General features: G+C 38.9%; 1 protein-coding gene across 1 annotated transcript in view; it reads left to right on the top strand.

Annotated features, from left to right (window-relative positions):
* The window catches only part of ATXN10 (ataxin 10), a 94,649-nt gene extending 77,154 nt beyond the window's left edge, over nucleotides 1-17,495 (top strand). The window contains exons 10-11 of the mRNA XM_038153277.1: nucleotides 61-124; nucleotides 16,771-17,495. Of these exons, the coding sequence (XP_038009205.1) occupies nucleotides 61-124; nucleotides 16,771-16,958 (252 nt within the window). The 3' untranslated portion in view covers nucleotides 16,959-17,495. The remainder of the gene's footprint in view (nucleotides 1-60; nucleotides 125-16,770) is intronic.
* The last annotated feature ends 745 nt before the right edge of the window (nucleotides 17,496-18,240 follow it).

The following is an 18,240-nucleotide window of genomic DNA, read 5'->3' as shown; positions in this document are numbered from 1 at the left end:
TCGTGAAACATTGTTAGTATTGTTGAGACATCTGTTAAATTAAACTTTTGGGTTTTTCAGGTGTATGACTTGGATGGCATTTCCTTGATTCTGGACAATTGCAGCATTGATGACAACAATCCTTGTATCCTTTACAAAATAATTCTGTTTATTGAATATGACTCGTGAGAAAAGGTGGGGGGGTTTCATGGATTTATGCGAGCTTTGCTTTCACAGGTTATCTAAATGTAACTGGCCTCATGAGCTTCTAGGTTATATTTAAATGGTTCAGAAGTGAGCAAGGGCACAGATAGGCTTCCATGGACTGGATTCTAAGTAAGTTAACTGTGATTATATTCTATTTCCTAAAATAATAAATATTGCAAGTGCCTATCCAAAGAGCTGTATCAGAAATCTGAATTCAGACTCTGGTCATTGTATCAGATTTTAGAGCATTTGCTTCCACTGAAATCTGTTCAGGAAACTGAAATAAGTACCTCATCAATTCTCTGTGCTTGTTAAATCAGATTAGGAGGCTTATTCTAAGCACAAAGACAAGGCTAGCAAGCTGTTATGAAAATGTGTGTAGTTGAGAAAATAAATTATGCAAATTACTGAAATGTTGGGAAGATTTTAATATAAATGGCATTGTGCTTCATATTAGAGATTTTTTTCCTGGAATTTAAGGGTAGAAACTTTCAAAAATAGATTGCTATTAGAAGGAAATAATCTTACATTGAAGATAAGCAGTTGTTAAGCAGAGTTATCCATCTCTTCAAGTAATACAAGTGTGTTCAGTGACTGAGCTGTGATTTTCTGTCATCTAATCATTAGCTCTTTGTAAGTTTCTGATAATTGCATGTGGAAATCAAATGTCTTTCCTGTACAGAGTCATGTCAGCTTTTTTATACTGAACACATGAAATAGGTTTTCAAATTATTATATAAGAAAAAGCACATTCTGTTTAGCAAGTATAACAAACAAACAAAACAGAAAGTGTAGTGAAAATGTTTCATATTCTCTCAGTTGTGTCCTGCAAAACCTCATGTACATATAAATATATCCTAAAATGATGAAATAATGTAGATGATAGCACAATGTTAACAAATTGGGTGGAGGAGCAACAGGTGGTAGGTGTCCTCTGAGTTATTCAGTTTGATGCTTTATATCCACAAGTTTTACATCTTCAGGATTCCTGCAGTTTGAGACCTGACGGTGCATTGAGTGGCAGAATTGTATTTCCATGGTCCAGATCTGGTAACAGGCGCTGCTGGATGTGGTGGGATGGGCAGGGAAATTTACCTTTCCCTAAGTGGTAAAGCAGCCCTGAGAAAACCTAGTAAGGAGTTTTTGTCCCAGGTGACTCTTCTTTGCTGGAAAGCACAGCTGTGCAGCCACTTCTGGGATTAATCCTTCATTTTAGCTGTAGCAGAAGAGGATAAAGTTGGAGACTCTCAAAGGGTAGACTTGTCAAAATTTATGGTCTCGAATGAAAGGAAAATAAAATACCATGAGAATCTTTACTGTGTTTTGAGCAAAGTGGAACTTCTTGCACCTTTTGATACAGGCTGACATTTTATGGCTATACCATAAACTTACTAGAGGATAAAACTTTGTTTACTTGGTTTTTAAAAACATAATACCACCTCTTATTGTGAGCTTTCACCAGTGATCCATAGCATACAGTATTGGGGGAGATGGAAAAGTGAGGAGCACATGGGCACAGGGGGGACTTGCCTTCTGTGACAAAGTTTGCTGCATCAGCTTCTGGAGTGCAGCTCCTGGTGATGCCTTAAGTTTTAGCTTTCATATTTTTTAGATTTTGTACTGCCTTAATGTGTGACTCTGAACTTCATATAAAGTGTTAGCCAGTTCTCTTCACAGGGTAGGCAGACAAAACAATCCTTTCCCAGCCTGAGAACCAAGGACACTGCTACAGCTTTAGAGTCAAGAAGTGACAAACTTGAATGGCAGATTGAGGAAAGCAATCTGGGAGGATGGGACTTCATAACCTGAAGCTGCAGTTGGACATTTGACCCCAATAATATGTAAGTGGCTCAAAACTTACAAAAGTGTGAGGACTTGTGACTGCTCATCCATCTTGGGTCCATCTCAGGTCCATCTTGGGCAGAGCCATGACCAGGCTCTTGTACTGTCTAAGAGGAAGGCCTTTGAAGGCCTTCTAATAAATACCTACTTTATTCCTTTAACTCTGTCTAGCCTCTGTTCCAGGTCAGCCTCTTTAGGCATCACTGGCTATGGCTCTGTTTATTGTTTTGACCTCTTGCTATTCCAGGTGCTCTTGTGCTACATGAAGGTAATGAAGTGCTCTTGTGCTACATGAAGTTAATGCTCCCCTGCTTCTCTCCTGCCTCTAACATTCCTCATCTGCTGCCTTCCCGGCAGGTTGTACCCAGGGGAGCAGAGGACAAGTTTGCAGTTCAGATCGGTCTCTACTTTCATCTGCTTTGCAGCATGTTCTGCTACTTTTGGACACCTGATGCCTGAATCCATTGCATAATGTTTCTCGGAAGAGATTTAGACAGTTTCTTTGCACTCTCTGTATGCTCCAGTCCTGCCTGGCACAAATCCCAGGATCACTGAATGGATAAGGCTGGAAGGAGCCCCAGTGGCTCATCTGCAGTTTTCCAAGGTGGAGTGGAAAGCTGCAAGAAAGAGCTCAGCATAGCTCTTCAAACATGGCTCCTTCAGGAAGTCATGTCCAAAAAGTCCATTTTTCATTCTTACTCCTATTGCCTGTTTTTGTGGTTTCAGGCTGTGTTACTTGGATTTCTCCTTGGATAAAGCTGACTGGAAAAAGTTTCACCCAGAATCCTTTGATATAATAACTTCTTAGATTTCTTAGTAAGTCTTGGTAGATGCACATTTTTGTTGAATCTGTTTTGGAGTCGCCCGAGCTCTACAGTTAAGATGTCATTATGTTTTCTCCATTTTACTAGAAAAGTTCTGCCTTCAAATAACACAAAATTTCTCACCAAAAAGTAACTTTTGTGGTAAAAGCAATAGGATATTTTTCTGGATGGAAAAAAAAATAATTTCCCTAAAGTGTGCAATTTATCAGGGGAAGCTGGACTGCCATGGTAGATGTTAAAGGAGCTCTTTATTACATTTGAGAGGAAAAAATTCTTTGATAAATCTTTTTATTTGTAGCATATGGAAGTATACTGAAAGAGGAAATGGGTCTTCTCTTATCCTAAATTAAATTCCTTTGTAAACCTGTCATTACCTTAAAATTGCTTTCTGTGAGATCCTGAACAGTTCTTGAATGTGCATAGAAATACCAGGGAGTTTGTAGCTTACAAAGTTCAACTGGCATATTTGCATTGCTGTAATTAATTGTTTAAATTCATCTTTCAGTCTGAGTTTGGGAGAACTGTTATATTATCTGATAATATCTCAGACTTGTAACTTCTACATTTATACTAGCAAACAGGTTTTTTCCTTCAGGATATTTCATGAGTAAAAACAAACAAACCACCACTCTCATAGTTACAGACAAGAAGATTATTATGGACAGTTAAAAACAAATTTACTGTACCTCTGTAATTATTTGAATTGGTATTTTAATTTTCCAGCTACTTCAACTTTTCATATAAATGCAACAGAGAGATGCTGAAGGATGCCAGATTTTCTGTGTCTCTTAGGTTTCAGCACAGGACAAAGGGTAACCAGAGTGAGACTGGGGAGAAGCAGTTCATTAAGAGTTAAACCTCAAAGAAGGTTTAATACCACTTTTTCTATACCTGGTAAGTCTTCCATGGATTGGCTGGGTCCTAGTCATAACTCTCCTTCTGTTTCAAAGGAAAACAAGGTGTTTCAAAATGCAAGCAGAGTTATTTGCCTTTAGATTAAGGAGAGATTCCTGTATGAGCTAATCTTTATTTTTGAAAATTCAGTTTCTTGTTCTGCTTCTGAAAAGTGGGAACATCGTGCTTTGCCTTTGTAACCTGTGCTTAAAACAAATAAATTCAACCTGCTAAAGGATAGCAGAGTGGGCTGGAGATGCCTATCTGGGTAATACCAGTAAAAAATTTACTCCAAATCCTGCTTTTCAGGTTACTTGTGTTGAAAAGGTGTTCTAAATTCAAATCTCTTCCATTTTCCTCTCTGAATCATTGTTTTCCTCATCTCTGACTGGCTCTATCATCAGACAAGAGCCCTTCCTTTTGTTCTTGCCTTTTACCTCATCCTAAGCTCTTCCTGCTCCTTCCAGCTTCATTTCTGCCCTTTCACAGGTTCCATTTCCTTAAGGTAAACATGAGCAGGGAGGTCAGCCTGTTCTGATCAAAATACTTTTGACCCCGATCACTCAAAAAAAGGTGCTTATGAGAGGCTTTAAATAAACTGACCTGTCTGTTATTGAAGACTTTTCAGTTTACCTTAACTAAGCTGCTTGGTTTTTCACTGCTTCCTAACATTTGTGCTCGTGAGTAACACACACAGATGTGCCTTTTTTTGCTTTTCAGTGGCTGTCTATAGAAATATTACTATTTTGGGGGAAAAATATTACCCAGAGTACTGCAATATAATAGCTGTTAGTTAGTGGTAAAACTTGAAAGTCAGAAGTGAACTGAAGTTTTGAAGATGGAATATTCTTGCTTTTTCAGGCTGCTTGCCAGTATTACCCTTTTGAGATTCTTATAGGTGTCTCAATAAATTGATTTTGTGGATGTCTGGATTTAATCAGAATGACCTAAGTCTCTATTTTATATAAACTGTTAATTAACACAGTTTTCTATTGGCCAAGAAATCAGTCATACATGAAGAAAATGTATCCTGCTGTGAGGATATATATTTTTCTATATTTGTATTTGTATATATATATATATATATATATATATATATATATACACATATGTATGTTATATATGTGAGCAAACACCTAGCCAGCTGTGTTTTAGGAGTAAGAATTTTCAGCATTTGTGAAAGGAAAAGCTTGATATGGGAAGGAAAATGCTGATATGAATATCCGTACACAGATCCCTTAATATGAATAATGGATGAAAATGTAGAAAGAGTAAGTTAATTTTCAGATACTCCTTCCAAAACTGCTTCTATTATATTCAGTCATCTGAGAGGTCGATTGAAAATACTTTTGACTTCATGGCAGCAGCAAGTATAATTGTGGTTCATGAAACTGGCTAAAGCTGGAGGAAATCAAGTAGCTATGGTCTACAACAATGGCAGTTTGTTTTTGCAAGATGCCAGCAAGGACTTTTGGGGGAGCTGACAGACATTTTTATCTAAGTTACAGAGTGCAACCTTTAACAGGCCACATGCTGTAAAACAGCCTCACCACTGAATGGGAGCCAGTAGAAATCAAAAATAGGAGAGTGAGTTGGCTTTTTAGAGTGAGCCATCACAGAGCTGAGTGTTCTCATGCATGTGTGATATCCCATGTGTGTTGCTGAGAAATTGCAGCACAGTGTCACTTCAGCAATGGTTGCCTTTTTTTGGAAAGCCCATTTCAGGTGCTGACTGTGCATTAAGAAGTTTGATGTGACCTATTTGATTCTGTATTTTTATAAGCATACACCAAATCATGTTATTATATGATCACTGTAGAGGACCCACTGATGAGAACTGTAATGGTCTCTCATGGCCAGTCAAATTCTGCCCACTTGGACAGAACTTGGCCCTCCCAACCCAGGCCATGCAATGATTCTATGGAATTACTATTTTCCTCCTCACAGTGACACTTGCTTTGCTGCACAAGTAAATTTGAAGGCTACCTAGGCAAAGGGGGAGTGGATTCTTTGGTAGAGGGCAATCAATTTTGCATTATTGTTGGTTGCTCTGTGTCATCCAGGGATGACAGAGAGTGCTGCAAACACCTTATTTCTATCAACCAGTACTGAATGTGTCACTGTGATTTAACAAGCTGTGATTGAGGTCAGCAGTGGAAGAAGGGGGCTTGTCAGCACAGGTTAAGAACATAAATTGGTTGGCCTGAACCCTTCATTCATAGAGCCAAAGGCACAATAAAGTAACAGCTGAATGGAAGCCAGCTCTGCCTCTTCTCACTGGCACAGGTTGCCCACAGAAGCTGTGGCTGCCCCATCCCTGGAAGTGTTCATGGTTGTACAAGGCTTGGAGCAACCTGGGATAGAGGAAGGTGTCCCTGCCCATGGAATTGGATGGGTTCAGAACTACAGGTGGAACTGGTTTGGAACTCAATGAGCTTTAAGGTCCCTTCCAACCCAAACCAGTCTGTGATTCTATTCTATGATTCCACCATAGATGGAACTAGGAAACCAAGGAGTCGCTGTATTGCCATGCTCCAGTTCAGGCCAGTTCAATTCCTGTGTGCTGAGAATTGTTTTTAAAGAGAGTGGAGAGAGTGGAGGATTCCTGCCTTGTGACGTATGCAAACCTGAGCTCTGAGTGTAATTTTGAGGTACAGAGAAGAACTGGTCAGACGAGAAGCTGGAACAGGTACAAGTGTGGTTATTCTTTGGGCAAGAGCAGTCTGAGAGGGGCTTATTTCTTTCACCTTATTCAGTAGATGCAATCCTGCCCTGTTCTGCAAGTTACTGTGAATCCTTTGTAGCTGTATTTTGTTAGTGGCTGAGGGAGACCAGGGGCCTGTAGGGGTTCAGAAGGGAATCCCTCAGTGCTGTTTCAGGGTGGGGCTTTAGCAGGCTGGTTTCTGAAGTGATTTCTAAGAGGCTTCTGCCAAGCAGCTTTGTCCAAACACCATATGTGGTTGTACTTGGGAAGGTCACCTGCCTGCCAGTGCCTACTGCTGTCACTCTCTATCAAGGGTATTTTTTACATTCTTGAAAGAAGCATTACCAGATTATCCAGTCTTTTCTTACATCAGTGTTAATTGACCAAAGAGATCTCGATTCCAAGTAGATTTTTCAGTGTGTTGCCTAAAGTGTCCTGAGTGGGATTATTATAAAGCTCCAAAGGGGGAGGAGCTGAGTGCTGCTCTCTGTTGGAAAGAGCACAGGAGGCACTTGTGTAACTTAACCTTATTTTAAATCCCACTAAACATTGGCTGCACATCCCAAGAGTTGGGATAACATAGCTTCCATCTCTTACCTCATTGTTTATCTTTTCTGGATGCTGCAAACTCTTCAGGGCAAAACTCAGTTAAAGGTGGGAGAACCAAGGGAAAAACCTACCACATTAAACATTTTTGGTAGATCTGAATCCTGACACAAAGACTGTAATTCTCAAGTATTTATTGCTAGAAAATGTTTATTTTAAAATGAATACAAAAATACAAAGTTTTCTTGTGAGATGTTCTGCATTACTAATTCTGTCTTCCTCACTGTTCCCCAGGAAAACTTTTCTCCTGTCAAATGCAACATTCTCCTCATATGAAAAATACTTGAGACCACAGAAAGAATGCAGTGTGCAGTACAGAAATAGATACTCTAAGAAATTAAAGGACTTAAACCTTTTTTGTCTTCCAGAAATGACCACAGATCACACTTTGTGTTTTATCATTTAACAGAGTTACAATTTCTAATGATATATTTCAGGTTGCTGATTGTTTAATTGCTAAAATTCATTCTTTTAGAGCACCTGCAGGATGGTTAAAATACTGAAAATACTTTAAATAGTTTAAAAATATTGAACCTTCAGAGTTTGGGGGGGTGTGAGGGGGTGGTGGTGTTAGTAGTTTCCTTGAGAGCTTATAAAATACTAACACAAATTTGCAGAGATGTGAATATGAAGCTATTCTTCAGTATCTCCTTTCTACCCAGCTGTCACCAATTAAGAAGCATGTGCTGTACAGGGTCCCTCTTAAAGCTGGAGGAAATCTAACAGAGCTATACAGAACGTGAGAAGGCTCTTTCAAATGTTACATTCTAATATTTCTAATCCCTTGTGAGGAGTAATCTCTGTAGGCACCAACTCATGCATGTAAAAGTGAGGAATTAAAGTTAATAACTCTATTTCTAAACCAAATATTGTCATATTTGTCCTCTTCTCTAATCCTCTTGGTGCATTTAAGTCCATGACAAGCTTGAATTCTTGAAAAAAAACCCAGGTCTTTAGTTATCAGAAGCACCTCAAAAAAAAAAAATTCACTGCTTTTATAGCTCAAAGAGCTTCCTTGATTTTTCTGTACACTTACTTCTGAAAAATTCCCCTCTGGGCTGAGATGGAGCACTAGAAATTTGAGAGCCAAAGATTTTTGGTTTTTTTAAGTAAAGCTAGGAGTGGTTCAGAAATATTGTTGAGAATGGAATGCCTTCTACAACCACCTTATCATATTTCAGTCTGTCTTCTTGGCATTTTTTCTTGTGCATACCTCCAAAGAATATTTCGATGTCATCTGGCCAATGCTTTGAATAATATTTTTATTCTGGCATTTTTCTGTTGCCCCATTTTTGATCACTGTAATTAGAACAGTTTTATCTTCAGCTGGTGAACTTGTTCTCCTGTGTAGCTCCTTCCTGAGCCTAAAATTGTTTCCTCTCACTTCCTCAGATCTTTGGTTAAAATTTGTTCTTTAGATTTGCAAATGGTTTTTAAAAACCTAACTTTTCCTTCCTCACTCAGATATATTTGCAGTCCTTTCCACTTGCCTTGTGGATTTGTTCCTTTCTTTTGGAGTGTGGAGGTTTCCTCCAGGAGATGCAGCCATTCCCTGAAATTGTAGACAGAATTGTGGCTAATGGCTATTTTGCTAAACAAATAGCTGGTTATAATTCAGTTGCATCTTTCAAAACACCCATTTATTTAATGGTTGTTATTTTTGGATGCACACTGGGCATCATTGGGTGTCTGTGACCATGGAACTGGAGTTTCATTTACCTTCAGTGTTATGATTATTTGTCATAAAGTGACATTTGAAATGACCATAAGCAGCAGGAGGGAAGGTATGCCACATAAATTACTCAGAGACCCTGAATCAATAAAATACACATGTACTGTGCTGAAAGATAAGGTGGCATAAAATCCTTGTTGGATCTGTAAATGGATGAATCTCTGGCATTTCTAAACAGAGAAAGAGCTTCAGTCCAAATTGTGTCAGCTCAACTCATCATCTGTCTGAGAGTGCTGAATTATAATTAGCTTAACCACATCTCAGGCATTAATTAGATTGGGTTTTTAAGTGTAGTGCCAAATTTCTGAAAGTTTTATTTGACTCCTGTAATTGCCATTTTAGAGCATTTTAGAAAAGTTATTTATTTCTGTACATAGATACACATGAATGTGTTTCTGTGTAAAGGTGGAGCCTTTTTCTTTCCCTGTCCCAGGAAATTTAAAAGGACTGCAGCCTGCCTGATGATCAGTTTGTGAACAGTTACCATCCCCCTGTACTTCATTGCCTCTCATCTCAGTGTGTGTGGTAGGTTTTGATAGCAATTTAATGCATTAATTTCAACTTAATGAAATGTTGCTTTTTTTCTGTACTTGGGAAGAGAAGATAAGGTAAGGCATTTTTAAGTAAGGTAACAGCAATTGAAGCTTTTTAACAAACCAGCCTCCTAACTCTGGTACCTCTTACAGATAGCTGATAGATTTAGTTATGAACTCTTAAAATGGAATTATTATAAAAGAAGGGATTGAAAGAACTGAGTATTCTAACTGTAAAGTACTAGCTTGAGACTGATCAAGAGTGTGATTCTTTCTGTTTTAAAACCAGATGATTTGTAGTTGCTCATAAATTATGGGTTTCTATTAAAAATGTAAGTCATAATTTTTTTAAAAAATTGGCAGCCTAAGCAGCAAAAAATGAATGTGTCATATTCTTGGTTTTAAGCTAGTATTACAAGTCTGAGTATAGGGAAAAGGAAAACAAGCTGGAGGTTATGGCTTAATTTTTTTTTTTGGAAATTTCTGTAAGTTTTGGCATAAGAGACATTATAATAAAAATAGCCTGACAGAGCTAAACATGTCCTATGGCTTTTGTAGCTCTGAAGTGCTAGACCCAAATTTTTTGTTCAAGTTCATAGTATGCTAAGATGCTCTGGCACTGGATTTTAAGTCCCACAAAACATGAAAGGCTACACATAGAGTATAGATTAAATGTTTAGTTGGCAGGCATTAAAAGCTAATAGCAATCTGAGTGCATAATACTGCTCAGAACTGTTAACCCAGAAATACCTGTGATCTAGGGAGAAATATTCCTATATGGTTCCAGTTAAGAAATGTCCCAGGAAATTTCAAATTTCTGAAGTAGTAAACCTCATTTAATGAACACAGGGTGCCATTTAGCTGGACGTCACTGACATGAGGATGTTAAAAACAGGGAAGCCTTGGAACTGAAGTGAGCCTCAGATCTGCCCTGGCTGTCAGTACTGGACAGTGCTGAAAAGGTGTGAAAATGTGACAGGCTGGAGAGCTTGTACTCTACTTCTGAGAGCACAGTAAATATTACATATAAATATATATTCATAATTATCTTTTAGACACACAGCAACTGGATATTGTGAGATGTTTTTCTGAACTACTCACAGCCAAAGGGCCAGGAAACTGTGCTGTACCTGTAATCAGCCACATAGCAAATTTTGGCAGATTTTATTACTTAGTTCTGGTGCCTGTCCTTCAAAAAGGATGCTGAAAAACATAAATTGAGGGAAGAGACACAAAAATTATGCAAACCTTGGAATAACTCTCTTAGTTTCTTTCTTTAGTTCATGCAAAAAATACCAAATGCTGGTTATGATCTGGGAATTGCTTTTTTTTTAATCTGTGCTGAAAAGCCGTGTTTGGAAACAATTCTAAACAAATCTAAGCCAGAAATAAATCACAGGCTGTAATGAGTGAGATATTTACCCACTAGGAAAGTTTATTTAGGGACACAGTGAAATCTTGCAGTTCAACACTGAAAGTTTTTCAGAGAAGATTCGTGAAAGCATCTTGTGCACAAAGCAGAATTGTCAGGCTTGATTTCGAGAGGAGCTGACCTTTGGTTGTCTGTGTTTATGCAGAATTGTTGGGCTAAAGAGGTTGAGTAGTCCATTCTGGTCTTCAAAATATATTTGTTAGCCATAGATACTTAAATAGATTAATTGTCACTGGAAGTCATACATGAGATTTAATGTGTCTGTGTTATGTTTAATGTGTCTGGTTATACAGAAGGTGTAAGTCCCATTTTAAAGAAGCCTGTGTCCCACAAGGCACACTTTAAGAAATGAATTCATCCTTGCAGATCATGGGTAGACTGCTCAGAGAGTGACATAAATGCAAGTAGCCACAAGGATGGTGTTTGCAAGAGGAACTGGAGTTTCCACTACTGGCGTGGGAGGATAGTGAGGGCTACGGACCTGGAAAAGTACCTAATGTACAATTTTGTGCTGTGGATGCTTCCTGTTGTCTGTAGGCTGTGAATTACAGAGAATATTAGCATTGAAGCTGTTTCAGTGCCTTTAAACCAGATGGTTTTGCCCATTTGTCTGTTCTGAGTTGGTGAAGTTTAAAACCTCTGTCAAAGCCTTGTTCTGCAGGGTGGAATTCAAGCTGCAAACCCCAGTTCAGGTTTTTGGGGATCGGCTTTCTGTCTTTACTGGAATATTTTGTGGAAGCAGTTTCCTTTGGGGAGGGCTGCAGGTGAGGAGTGGAAGGGCTGGCTGCGAGCTCCTCATGCCACACGTGCTGTCCAGTGAAGCTTTGCTGCCACGCTGTGGTGGAGATGGAGCCTTGTTTGGTACTGGATGGTCCAAGCCTCTGACTTGATCCCTTGGGCCAGGTGAGAGATGCTGTAGCAGAAACATCTGCTTTCACTTCCCCAGTGTTACAAATCTTATCCCTAAAATGTGTGATCAGGAATAAATACCTCTGAGAGCATCCAGCAGTGCCTCTGCATTTTGGAGGCTTCTGGACTTGATGGGTTGTGCTACATCAGCTCTGCAAGAGCAAAGTCAGACAGAGGGGGGAGGGAGGGACTTAAACAAATTATGCAGTACTGCCCATTTCTAGCTTTTGAACCCAGAATGTGGTGACTGCAATCACAGGTGATAAGAACAGCCGTGGAATAAATGAAAATACAGGCAACTGAAATATTCTAGACTTTTTCTTTCCTGCCTTCCAGGCAAAATATTTTAAGTTTGTATAGGATGAATTCCTGATGTTTTCTGGTGCTGGCAATTTAATGCCAAGTATAAATAGAGTCTATAGCATTAATTCTAAAAAATATAAATTAGCTTTTTGAAAATAAGTAAACAAATTAAATAATTTAATTCATTATATTTTCTGTTATTACTATTTTGATAATGTCTTAATCACAGGTAGAAGTCACATAAAAATATAGAGGAGTTATAAGGAATTGCTCTGATCTTATGTAGCTTCTAGAACTTCACTGAACTACTAAAATCCCAGACAGGAAGAAACTTGGAGAGCCTTGTAAGCAGTTTGGCTGATGGTGAGGGGCCAAAGTCCTGACTGTCATCTATGTGTGGTCCATCGCAGCTCCAAACTGTGACAGACAGCTGTGGTAGTTGTCTAGAAACCTCTTTTAGTGGTGGAAGGAATTGTCATCAAGGTGCTGGGGACAGAAGTGCTTGAAAGGACTAAAAGACTGGAAAGAAAAATGTTTTATGTCTTTTCATTCCAGTCAGGTCTGCAAGTGGACGTGATTCTAAGTGATGCTTCAGTATTTCATTCCAGCCTGCAGAGGTTCTTGTGATAATTGGATTACTTGTTGAAGGCCATAAAGAAATATAATTGCTGTACAACACAAATATTGTATTTTCATTACCTCTGTTTTTTAGTCACACAGTCCTGTTCCAGAGTAAGTCTTAGAAAAATTGGGTGGCTTTCAGAACAGGATTACAAAAGCAGCCCATTTGATGAGGGCTCCAACCTGTGAGTGCTGGCTTTCTTAACAAGGTTCTGTATCTCTTCCTATATTTGATTAGAATGTAGTTGCTATTGAAATAATAAAAAATTTAAAAAATTTGATTTAAATGAGGTAATGGGATTGGGCAAAGAATACCCTCTTTTTCACATAAGACCTAATTATTCGTAAGGAAGAAAGTTCCTAAGTAATAATTTCGTTATGGAAAACTGACTGTAGTGCAGGAAACAGTCTAATTAAAAAAAAAGTCCCTAGACTATGTAATAAATCAAACTCTCCACTAAGAATGTTATATTAAAAGATCCTTCAGTATTAATAACTATGAAGGGGACTTAGGAAAACAGATGTATGCATTTCATTCTCCTTGTCATCCCTTCAGTATCCTGTATTAGTTAATGATAATAATTAACTTCTAAAACTTGCCTTTTTCAAGCAGCATACTTCTAAGATTGCTTGTGCATTGCCTTTTATCTACCTCATCAGCTTCCAACCTCATTTATAATTTTTTCTGTTCTCTGTCGTCCATAGAATCCAAATTGCTTTATGGAACAATCCTTTTGGGTCCTGGTGGCTGCAGTGGGTTTGTCAATAATGTTTAGTTCTAATTGGACTAAGAATGAGAAGGTGGAACCCTCTCCCTGAGAAATGATCTGTGTGTCCTCCTCTCCAGCAGCATTGGTTAGTGGTTCCTGGCAGGACATCGTTGTATTTTCACACCCCATTAAGCTTACAAACCAGTCACTGTGCTCTTGCATTGACTCCAGCAACCTCTTGTAGCAGAATCCAAGTGAAAAGAACTGGGAGAATTGTGAAAAGTTCCCTTTGCAGTCAGGGACAAAATGTACACAGGATTTAATGGCAAAGATTTTCATGGCTTCCAGATAGTAATATTTTTCATCCTTAAGGGACAGTTTCCCCCACCTTTCTTCCTTTCTCTTTGTGTTCCCCTCTCCCTGGCAATCAAAGTTACGACCCAGAGGACGATTTTAAATTTTAAATTGTGGAATGAGGATGTTACTTAGGTATGGAAGACAGGGCAAGTTGACCCAGTTTTGTTATTTGTGTGTGTCAAAATAGCATAGGAATTCCAAAGTACAGAGTATTGAAAGATTTTGGAAAAGTGTTGCTATAAATGCACAGAAATGTTTGTTTTCAGTCCCTAAGCACAGATTGTCTAGTGATAAGGCTTCTGCAAAATACAATTAATTGTTTTCTTCCTTTTGTATGCCCTCTTCTCTGTGACAGAATATCATAATCTTCACTTGTCTATAATATTAATTTATTTGAGAGCGTTAAATGCCCAGTTGGAAAAATCTAGACAAGTCTGTGCAATCAGATCTGCTCTGCTTGCTGGGTTGCTTCTCTTTGGTGCAGTTTCACAACAACCAAGCCAACACTCATATTTTTAGTAACTATGGCAACTTTAGAATCTCTCTTTCTAAAGCTGAGCATACAATAAAGTGCCGAAAGTGTAGGTAGGATTAGAGACTCTCGAATATGTTTCATTTTCTCTCTGTGTCTCTGTCTTTGGAGAGGAGCAAGAGGGTAATGTGAGTATTAGCTGGGGACTGGCTTTAATCTCCACAGACACTCAAGTCTGCCAGGGTCTGCTCCCAGCTGTCCAAAGGCCTCATCCTTCCCCAGCATGCGAACAAGGGGACGATGAATATTCATGCCTGTGGTCACAATGGAAAACCTACACACAGAAAGGGGTTTCTGAAGGAGTGAAAATGTTATTGAAACCATTTTGCAGCTTCAGCTACAGTAGTCAGTAATGATAAATGCCACAATGGTGATAGAGTTCATAAGATAATGGGGATGTCTTAGATATTATGTAAGCATGAATGGATCTGGTAATAGGAAAAGAGCATTTGCCATGGGGTTTAGCAGAGGGTTTGTGTTGAGGAACATAAAGACTATAGTAGCAGGATCATTCTCAAGGCTAATACACACAAAAGTTTTGTGAGAGTACTTTTTTTGTCTGTGTGGCACTTTGTGTGATTGAGAACTGTCAGTCTCTGAAAATTGCTGTTAATATTATAGAAAATATCCTTTTATGCAAGTGCTGTGTATTATGCAGAAGCCATATTTTAGGAACACAGCAAGGAAAGTCTGCTTCTCATCCAGGAGCTGAGCCAGGGAGGGTGGTAGGATGTTTTTTACAGTCCACTGGGAGAACTTCGTGTTCATTTTTGGCACTCATGACATGCCCTAAATCAGACCTGGAAAAGACCTGGTGGGTGTCAGCCTTGGTTTACCTGCATTCATCAGCTTGCATGCTTTGCTGGTGTGAAATCTGTTCTCACCATTGGCACTAATGACTGACAGTCTGCACATACATGATTTTGTTACGTCGGCATCTTATTGTTTTATGTAGTCAAATGTAATCTTCAGTGCAAATACCAAGTTTCTGTAATTTGAAGGTAGATTGGCACTTTTTACTTAATTCTAGTAGTGATGCACTGTCAGAAGAGAATATACTGATATTCTCTGTAGTGTTCACCTGTTAAGGCTTTGATGAGATGCATAACTTGTTTTGGTCTCAGTTTCTCTCCTCTGTCATTACCTCACACTGGAATTTTTTTTTAATAAAGAAGGTGTGCAGCATGCTTCCTGACAAAGCCTAAAGAGGTCTATCAGGAAAAGAAAAAAAGCTCCACAGTAGTTAACACTTTATTACTTTTTATTTTCAATTCTGGACTTCTTGAATTTGAAAATAAATATAAACTGCTACAAAAAGGCTGTTTTACTGACACATGCCTCTGCAGGGCTGTTCCCTTATGTTTATGTCCAAGCTACTCTTCATCTAAACTCTTCTCTCTCTGAGGTTGTGTAAGATTGTTTAAGTCCAGTTCCTCTCTTCTGTTGTTTTGTCTGAAGTTCCCCTCTGTCTGAGTTTCCCCCTCCTGTCACCCTGTGGCAAATGCCCACAAGAACATTTATCTCTGTGCTTAGATGCTCCCCAACCCAAAAGACGTCAAGGAGATGAGTAAATTATGCATATTCTTCTACTGGATGTGAAGCTACATGTAGTAAATAATTGGTGCCCTGCAGGCAAACCACTCATGGGATTCAGAAAGGCTTGGCTCCTGTATGGGTAACTTGGGAAAGATTATATCATAACAACTCTTCAGCTGCAGAATTGGGACCAACATCTCTGACACTTCATAAAAGGAACACTGTAGTTCACTTGGAAGATGCCTGGCTGATAATCCTGGGAATTTAAATCCTTTGTCTACATCCCTGACATGTGCCTCAATCCTGGCCTCAAGGGACCACCTTGGGAGGTGAATGAGTTGCAGCTTGTGCCCATTTAAACATCAGCAGGAGCTCCCTGCCAGTGATCATGGTGTCTGGTCTCCTGGCAAGTGTGTAAAAGCACCCAGGCATAAAGGACTGAGTTTAGGTAATATTAGAAGTCAAAGAATTTTAAGTGTCTCTAATATTATTTGTGCTATTTTCAGATATTAACCTGGATAAGTTGTCTTTTTCTACATCTCCTCAACTTTTGCAGTGAAAATAATAGTCATCTTTCCTGTGCATGATGTACATCTTACTTTTTTGCCAGTGTTGGAAGTGTAGTGTTGAAGTGTTCAGATCATAAACAACTGACTTATTTTTTATTTAAACTCACTAGGAAGATCATTGGAACATTTCAATTGGCTGTAATTTTGGTTTCAGACAGTATGTCTTTTTAATTCCTGCAGTTCATTTGCTTGGGGTTTTTGTTTGCTTGGGGTTTTTTTTGACTTAATATAAACCCTAGTAAATTTGTGTGAAGTTTAAGGGCAAACCTCTTTTAAAATTAAATTGCCTCATATGCAAGTATTTGCAGGTTCAGTGTCAGCACTTGTAAATGTCTGACTTGTTCAAACCCTTGATTTCTACTCATTTTTTGAGTTTAAGAGATTGGGGGAGGGCTGGGAGAGGTCAACGATAGATAATAAATCAAAATAAACAATGTTTCGTCTTGAAATAAATAAATGATCCTTAACTCTGGCCAACAGTTGTGAGCCAGTGGGCAGTTTATGCCATCCGGAATCTCACGGAGCAGAACGAGCGGAACCAGGCGCTGATCGCGCAGCTGGAGCACAGGGGGCTGGCAGACAGCTCTGCCCTCGAGAGGATGGGCTTGGAGATACAGCACAGAGATGACAAGTTAATTCTGCGGTCCACCAGGAAAAAGCCCTCCTGAGCAAGAATATTAGCAATAGACTAAAAAAGTATTTCTCTTCTAAAACATTTTCCCTTTCTCAGCAACCATTTTTTTTTCAGTTTTAGCCTCAGTCTGTTGAAAATGTTGTGTTTTTTCTCAGAAAAGCTGCCAGATGATGCTTCTGCCTCCTTTTGCTGTAAATAAAAGGTCACCTGTGTGTTTTCTATGTACCTGGGTGAATCAGCCTGTGAAAAAAGGTCCTTCTTGTCAGTTGGTTGGAATTTCATTACTTCCTTTTTCGTCAGTAGAAGAATGTCATACGTGCAGTATCGACTTGTCATAATTTCCTTTGCTGAACCTGGAGATAACTATCATTAAAAAACTCTTCAAAGAAAGAGCTCCTTTGCAGGCTGCCTTCTCCCTGTAAAAGATCTGTGCTGAGTCAGGGCTAATCGAGCAAAGTTACTAATTTTCAATCATGGGACCTAAATATCTCTATTTATACAAGCATCAAGAGAATGTTGGATGTACTTAAATATTTAGTGAATTAAATACCACATGGCTTTTGTATTTAAATTATTAGTAAACTGTCTTTTCTACCTTGATACCTATCAGTCTTCATGACAAGTATATTAAAACCAAAGCTGAAGCTGTTGTGGCAACAGATGCTGCATTCCTTTGCACTGGGGCATGTCTCTGTTTTGGAGACTTGGGTGTTTGTTTGAATGTTATTTGTTCCTTTGGAGGGTAAGTCAGCCCACTTTCCTTTTATTTTGCACTTCTCATGGGTTTTCTGAACTTTGGCAGACTGCTGAAGAGGTAGTTTCTCACTGTGATTAATTCTAGCAGTTTCTTTTCACCCCTCTGCCTTTCCAAAACATTGACAAAACTCATTTCCAGTTAATTAATTCAAGAGAGGCAGAAGAATAGAAGGCCCTGCCTCTTCATTTTGGGTACCCTCCTATATTGTTGTTGGACCCTGCCACTGTGGAATGTGGCATGAATGAGATGGGGGAGAAGGGGGGGTGAAACTGGGGGGCAGGGGGAGGAGGGCACAGTTAACCCTGTGTGTGCCATAGCTTTGCCCTGGAAGCCAAAGAACATAATCCTCCCTGCACAAGCAAAGCAGGAATTTCAGCTTTATATTGCTGGTACTTGTTGCTGTTACTGTTGTTGGATTATCTTCAGCCATGTCTAACTCAGGGGTCTCAGAAAAATTAACATGTTCATGTTCTTGTTGACGTTTAATCCCATCCTTAAATAGAAAGGCAAGTTCATGTCCTTAAACTCCATATTACATGTAAGCAGACCTTCATCCATG

Source organism: Motacilla alba, chromosome 1A (genome assembly GCF_015832195.1).
Source record: "Motacilla alba alba isolate MOTALB_02 chromosome 1A, Motacilla_alba_V1.0_pri, whole genome shotgun sequence".
Taxonomy (NCBI): domain Eukaryota; kingdom Metazoa; phylum Chordata; class Aves; order Passeriformes; family Motacillidae; genus Motacilla; species Motacilla alba.
Note: the sequence above shows the minus strand (reverse complement) of the source record. Positions and strands in the feature narration are given on the sequence as shown.